At 53.8% G+C, this 7028-nt stretch overlaps 2 protein-coding genes across 2 annotated transcripts in view; one reads left to right on the forward strand and one right to left on the reverse strand.

Moving 5' to 3' along the window:
* DFFB (DNA fragmentation factor subunit beta) overlaps positions 1–4536 on the reverse strand; it is a 19487-nt gene extending 14951 nt beyond the window's left edge. Inside the window, exons 1-2 of the mRNA XM_045298994.1 lie at positions 4353–4536; positions 744–870 (exon numbers count right to left, since the gene is read on the reverse strand). Coding sequence (XP_045154929.1) covers positions 744–870; positions 4353–4475 — 250 coding nt within the window. The 5' untranslated portion in view covers positions 4476–4536. The remainder of the gene's footprint in view (positions 1–743; positions 871–4352) is intronic.
* Positions 4537–4845: 309 nt separating this feature from the next.
* Positions 4846–7028, forward strand: part of CEP104 (centrosomal protein 104) — a 39919-nt gene continuing 37736 nt past the window's right edge. Inside the window, exon 1 of the mRNA XM_045299218.1 lies at positions 4846–5098. The gene's annotated coding sequence lies outside the window, so the exon portion shown is untranslated. The remainder of the gene's footprint in view (positions 5099–7028) is intronic.

The raw sequence follows: 7028 nt of genomic DNA on the forward strand, positions 1-7028 counted from the left end.
AAGAACAAGTGACCCACCTAGGAACCTTGTCCCTGGCCCACAGTTCCAGCACAGGCCTTGTCATCCAGCCGGTTCTAGAGAACAAGACTTGTGCCCTGGGGCTTAGACAGAACATAAAAATTAGAGAGATGACTCCATTGTTTAGAGTCCATTCCAATTCACCACAGCAGAGTGCAACTGCCCCCTATGGGGCTTTCAACTCTACAAATGTTCACAAAAGCCGGCAGCCACATCTTCCTTCTTCGTCTGAGCAGCCGGGGGGTTCTAACCATCAACGTATTGCTTAACAGCTGAGCACTCAATCCACTGTGCCTCCAGAGCTTCCTCCTAGAGAACTGCCACTCGAGCAAATCTCTTGATGAAGCAGCTGCTCCACCCACACTGGGAGGACAGCCTCTCTGTGCACACCATCCAAGAAGATGATCCAGGCCGTCTGCCTCCATCAAGACTGACAGCCCTGGAAACTGGATGGGGACCTTCTACTCTGTCCTACAGGGTCCCTATGAGTAGTCATGGATGACGCACAATGACAGGGCAAGCACAAAGTATCTTTAAAAAATAAATAAGTGAGTGAGTTCCTGGGCAGAGACAGAGAGCCGAGCCAGCTAAGTGGCATTGTCCATTATGGTCTCAGAGGACTTCCTCCTACACTGTAGGCTTTAGAGCAAAGAGGACCCCTGCCCCGGTGTCAGACCCCCAGGGCCACATGTCTCCCCACCCACCTCCAAGGTCTCCCCACTTACAGCCCTGCCAGGACTGGCCGGCGGTGAGCAGCACCAGCTCGGAGTTGTCCGGGACGCTGGGGAAGTAGTCGCCAGTCAGCTCAGTCCCATCCTCGTACAGACACAGGCGGCAGCCAGCCTCGGGGAGCTGCGGGGAGGAGGAAGGGCAGGTTGAGGCCTGTCATCTGCCATCGCACCCCTCCCAGAACACAGGACCCCACCAATGCTTTCCAGAATCAAGCTTGGCACGAAACCTGGAGCAAACACTGAGTGTCTAAACCTCAGTCTATCCAAATGGGCACCCTGTGCTGTGAGTCACCTGAGAATACAGAATGTCACATAAAAATGTATACAGCAAGTGGTGACCGCTCGCTTCCCAGGATTCATCCAAAGACCCTTATGAGCAACTTGAGGGTGCTTAGACCAGCGCTTCAGAAAATGACCTCTCTGCTTCCACGATGCCGGAAAGAAGCCACCCAGCCCACGATGAGGACCGCCCTTGTCCTGAAGGAGCTGCAGGGTGCATCACTTGCAGTTTTCATTTCCCCATCAGCAGTCCGAGGCAAAGGGTCACATCAGAGCCTGAGATCTCACGGTGGCCCCAGGAGCGTCACAGTAAAACTGCCCCATAGGATTGCCCATGCTGAGCTTTCAGAGGCAAATCGCCAGGCCTTTCTTCTGAGTGCCTCTGGGAGGACCTGAACCTTCAACCTTCCCATTGGCAGCTGAGTGCAGGGACTCCCCCTTTCCCACCTCTCCCACTGCCAGTTCTGACTCACAGAGACTATTAGGCAGAAGAGAACTGCTCCCTGGGGTTTCCAAGGCTGTACATCTCTACAGGAGCAGAGAACCTCATCCTTCTCCCTCAGAGCAGCTGGTGTGTTTGAACTGCCAACGTTCTAGTTAGATGGCCGGCACTTAACCCACGGCACCACCAGGGCTCCTATCATTTTCTCATCAACACTCTCTAATGAAGGAGAATGCCTCTGTCAACGGGAGTGCAACCAGTGCACCATTGTGTGAATTCCCCAAGCTTGGTCAACACTGATCAATTTTAGGTATGGTTACTACAATCCCCTTCCACTATGGGCCTCGGCCCCATACTGTACATGTGTGCAAGCCCACAGACGAAACTTTAGTGCGGGGTGGGGGTTGGGGGGGGTTGGGGTGGGGAACAACTCTGGCTGCCATTTTAGTCCAACCCCTTCAACTTTCAGGGAAGTAACTGAGACCCAGAACAGGAAAGAGGCCCCTTAACCCCGGACACAGAGTTGGGAGCAGATGTGGGAGCAGATCCCAAGCATGCAACTGTCAGCCCCAGGCTAAGGGTGCCTTAAAGGGTTCTAGTCCACCGAGAGGCACCTCTGAAGGCAGGCCTGGAGATCAACTTCTAGAAATGCAGCCACTGAAAACAGTCTGAGGCCCAGGGTCCCAGGAGCTTCTCCCCACCTCAGCCATTTCCTCTCACCCTCTGTGCTGGGCAAGAGGAGCAGCCCCTCTGTTCTCGCCTCAATTTCTGGTCAGCACCTGAGCTGAGGAAGAGGCTTCGAGGGCCTGTCAGAACCCTCTGCACAAAGACAGCCTTTAAACAAGTCTATCTTGAGCTTCTGTGTGTGGTCAGCGCTGCACTAGAAGGCCAAGGAGGGCTTCTCACACTAGAACCAGGTTGCTACAGCCCTAATCCCCTCATAGCCTCCACTGAAATCCTGAACCAGGCTGCAGAAGTACAGGCCTGCCTCCTTTTATTGCACTTAGGAGATGTTGCAGTTTGTTGTTCTGTTTTAACAAATTGAAGGTGGTGGCAATGCTGTGTCCAGGAAGTCCATCAGCAAGTGCTCATGTGGTGTCTCTGTGTCATGGTATTTCATCCTGTATTATACACACCTAAAACCCTACTCAGTAAAAACTCACTGAGAAACGCTTCCAACTCATATCGACCCCATAGGACAGTAAAGAACCGCGCCTGTGGGTTTCTGAAGCTGTAATCTTTTTTTCTTTTCTTTTCTGAGGCTCTAAGTCTTATGGGAGCAGAAAGCCTCCTCTTTCTCCAGCAGAGTGGCTGGTAGTTTCTCACTGCTGACCGTGTGGCTCGCAGCCCAATGTGTAACATATATTATATTTTACATATATATAAAATATATGAGTATATTTCTCATTATATATATTTAGATATAATCTTGATATTATAGATAGTATGGTAAATATATAATAAATACCATATAATTTATATTATATATATATATCATGAATGCACTGGGAAACCAGAGGAAAGCACGCTTTATCGCAGCATTCACCTTGCTGCAGTGACCCGGAAGGAAGCCTGCAGCATCTCCAAGGTGTGCGGGTTTATACTGTCGTCGTTAGTAAGGGTCATGGAATCAGTTCCAACTCCAGGCAGCCACACGTGTACAGAGCAGAACAGCATGGGGTTTTCAAGACTGGGAGCTTTCAGCAGCAGATCCTCAGCCCTGTTTGCCAAGACCCCACTGGATGGGTTTGAACTGCCAACCTTTCGGCTAGAAGTCAAGGGCTTAGCCCTGTGTGCCACTCAGGGCCTCCTTTAGAGCTAGATAATCCTGGGTTTCAAGGCAGCCCCCATTGCTATGCAGCTATACATTGGGCTGTTAACCACAAAGGCAGTCCCTGGAAATCACCAGCTGCACTGTTTTCTACTCTCCTAAAAAGTTACAACCTGGGAAACCCCCAGAGACAGTCTGCTTTGTCCTTTAGGGTCGCTGTCAGTCAGAACAGACCAATGGCTGAGGAAGCTTGGTTTTGTTTATTTTAATAAGCAAGTTACTTGATCTCTTGGGCCTCAGCTTCCTCATCTGTAGATGAGTTGTTAACGCCCCATTCACAGGGTATTTGGGGGACCAGTTGGTAGAATGTCTGGAGCAAAATAGGGGCACAGCTGGTGGACACTGTTCTCCACCTGCACCTGCCTGATGTGAGTGGGAGGTGCATGTTTGTTCACAGGCTCCATGGGTAACATTAAGGTGGGAAGTCCAAGTCCAACCAGAGGCCCCTCGCAATACCGGCCTGGCTAGGGGACTGAAAAGCAGCCATTGAGATCCAGATCGCAGTTTAACTCCAACACACACGGGGGCGCCTGGAGTCCTAGTCCTTTCTGGTGGCAACATTTCTTTAAGGTACGGTAATGCCGTCCTCGTGGAGTCCTTGTAAGGACGAACCGACACAATATGGTCATTGAACACATCTGAGGTTAGGGTGAGGCCTGGGGGGGCGGGGGAAATATGCAAGTAATGTCACCATTAGTAAGGACTATAGCAGTGGGAAGAAATCTACCCACTGGAGGCTCCACCCTTTCCAGAAAAAGCAATGTCTCACTAAGGAAGCCCCATGCCCATAAACCCAGGGTCCATAAAAACCCTACCCCTCTACGAGCCTCAGCTCACTCAGGAAACGGTCCCCAGCCACCCCCACACCCCACTTCCTACCCGACCCGCAAGCTCAGGCACGCCCTCTCCCTTGCAGGAGGGGCCACAGGCTCCCCAGCGGGCAGGGGCCACGGGTCGGGCGGGAGCCAGCCCAGCCTCTTGGCGCCGTGGGGACAACCCGGCGCCCGTCTGCCCGGGACCTAGGCGGCCGCGGGGCGGGCTGGTAGAGGACCTTGAACAGGCGGCAGCCCTTCCGCAGCACTTCCTTGCAGCTCCTGCCTGCCAACCCGAACTTCTTCTCGCTGTGCAGGGCCCGAAGCTTGAAGATCTTGGGTTTCTGGAACATTGCAAACATCCTCCAGGTGTCACGGGGTCACTCAGTCCAGTCCGTCGCCCAGACGCGGGGTCAGAACTCACAGACACAGGGGACCCGGGACGCCAGCAGAGGCCGAGCGTTCGCCCAGAAACTACATTACCCAGAAGGCCAGGGACGCGGGGGCGGGAGCTCATCCTACACGCAGGCGCAGTTGGGGCCAAGGCCCGGTCACAGCCCTGCGCGCGCACAGAGGCACCCTTCTGCCCGGCCCGGCTTGGTTGTCATGAGAGCGGCGGCCGCGGCCCGGGCGATGGACGGAGGCGGCCCGGGCTGCTCCGAGGCTGGCACCGCCGCTGCGGCTCCGAGGCGTGAGGCCGCCCGGAGCGGCGGAAGAGGCGCCACTTGAGTCCGCTGCAGGGCGCTGGGTGCCGAGAGGTCGGCCCCGGGTCAGCCTGCCCGGGCCGGGAGCCGAAGCAAGGCCTACCTGCCGGGCACCCCGTTAGGCCTTCCTCGCCGGGCCGCACTGGGGCTCCAGCCGACTGGACAGCCGCGCCCCGGCTTTCCGCACAGGGCCCTGCCCGCCGGGGATCGCTCCACGCCGCCGCCTTCACCTCGCCGGGGCTCCCGAGATTCCAGTCGGGGCTCCTTTGCGTTCCGAACAGGTATCTTGTCGACTACAATCGACGCTCCTGGACCTGTAGTCACTGGTGCCAGACCCAGCGTCCCAGCCGGGTGGAGGGAGGGATCACGGACCCAGGAAACCGTGCTCCCCGCGTGCACGGCGTGTCAGCGGTTACCCGGAGCCCCACGCCTGGGGGTGTTTAAAATCCCGGCCCGTGGATTTTACAGTTCTGACCGTCTGTTGCCCACAGGGCCAGTATGGTCTTCTTGGGGGAGAGGGGCACTGTCAGGAAGCTTGTCTGTGGGTGTACGTGTGCCAGGGGCCCAGCCAGGTAACTGCCGGGTCTGTTGGTCGCATCCCCTTGGAGCAAAGGCCCTCCAAAGCTGCCTGGGTTTCTTACACCTGGGAGCTCCTGTGGTCATTTTCACATCCCACGAACCACGGCTCCACGGCTGACCTTCAATGGTGTTCTGCTGATGGGATGACAGAAGGTCCTGCCCCTGCCTCATTCCCTGCAGCTGAGTCCGTTCTGGCTCTTAGAGACCCTTTAAGTCAGAGTAGAACTGCCCCTTTGGCTTTCCGCTTCTTAACGCTCAGATTCTCTGTGTAGCACTTCAAATCAGTAAGGTTACTCCCCCCAAAAGCAACATAATTGTATGACTTCCCCCTGCCCCCCATGGAAATTAGCAACAAGTTTTGTTTCTTAGCTGTATAGCAAAATATTGGTAACTTCTATTTAAATTTTAGTTTGTAAGAATCAAGGAACCTGATACATATTGAACAGTTGGTGTCCTGAACGCAATCCCTGATGCCGCTGTGGCTTAGGCACTGGGTTAAACTAAACCTCAAGGTTGGCTGTTCTGCAGGAGGAAGATCGTTGTGTGCTCCCATAAAGATTTACAGTCTCAGGGTCACTCTGAGTCGAAAACGGCTTGATGGCAGCGGGTTTGATTTCTGGTTTGGTGTGGTTGAAGGGTTCAAAGGTCGGCACACTAGTGGTCATTGGTAGAATCCCTGCTTCCCCTGCAGGAGAGTGGGGTTCCGTTCCCATCATTGCTCCACCAGGGCAGCTACCGCCCCTCTAAAAGGGGAGACTTGTGTGTTGCTGCAATGCTGGACAGGGTTCAGCAGAGCTTCCAGACTCAGACAGGCTAAAATAAAGGCCTAGAGATTTCCTTCCAAAACCCAAACTGGTCAATGATTATAGATGAGAAGAGTTTGGTCCACAGGCGGTCCTGGGTATAGTACAGGACGGAGCAGCTTCTCCTTTTATTGTGATGGGGTTGCCATAAATTGGGGCCGGGGGTGGGGGCACGCTGATGACTACAGAGCATCCTTACTAAGGGCAGAATGCAACCTGTTGCTTGATGGGGAGGGTAGCTGGAATCCCACCTGCTTCTGGGTCAGGAAGATGATCTAAGCACTGATCTTACAGCCAGGCTTCTGTTCTTCCCAAAGTTTCTGTGGCAAGGTTTATAGATCCTAAAAGCATCATGAATGGTGCCACCACAAGTAGTATTGAAGGTTTGCACCTAGGGTATAAGGTGAGATTGTTTGTTTGGTTTTTGGCCAGAAGGGACCAAAAAAGGACCCAAACTGAGGTGATAACCTTGCCTCCACAGTGCCCCGGCCTTTCTAACAGGGTCACGAATCAGTGCTTTGTTTTCAATGACTCGATGTGGTGGTGCAGCTTCCTGGTAAATGGTGTGGCAGAGGCGTCTCATCTCCTCTAACTTGACAAACGGACTGCCAGGGAGTCAGTGCTGACTCGTGAGGACCCTGTTGGACAGGATCGAACTGCCCTTTTGGGTTTCTTAGGTTGTAAGTCTTTGTTACAGTAGCAAAAGACAGCAAATAATGTGTAGATTGGTAAAGAAACACTGCAGAGCCAACAGGCACCCCACCCCTGCCAACATAGCAAACTGTCAAGGAAGCAAGAAACATTTTCAGCAAGATTTCACACAAGCAAG

Source organism: Echinops telfairi, unplaced genomic scaffold (genome assembly GCF_000313985.2).
Source record: "Echinops telfairi isolate 266 unplaced genomic scaffold, ASM31398v2 ScPeMD7_7457;HRSCAF=8495, whole genome shotgun sequence".
NCBI lineage: Eukaryota > Metazoa > Chordata > Mammalia > Afrosoricida > Tenrecidae > Echinops > Echinops telfairi.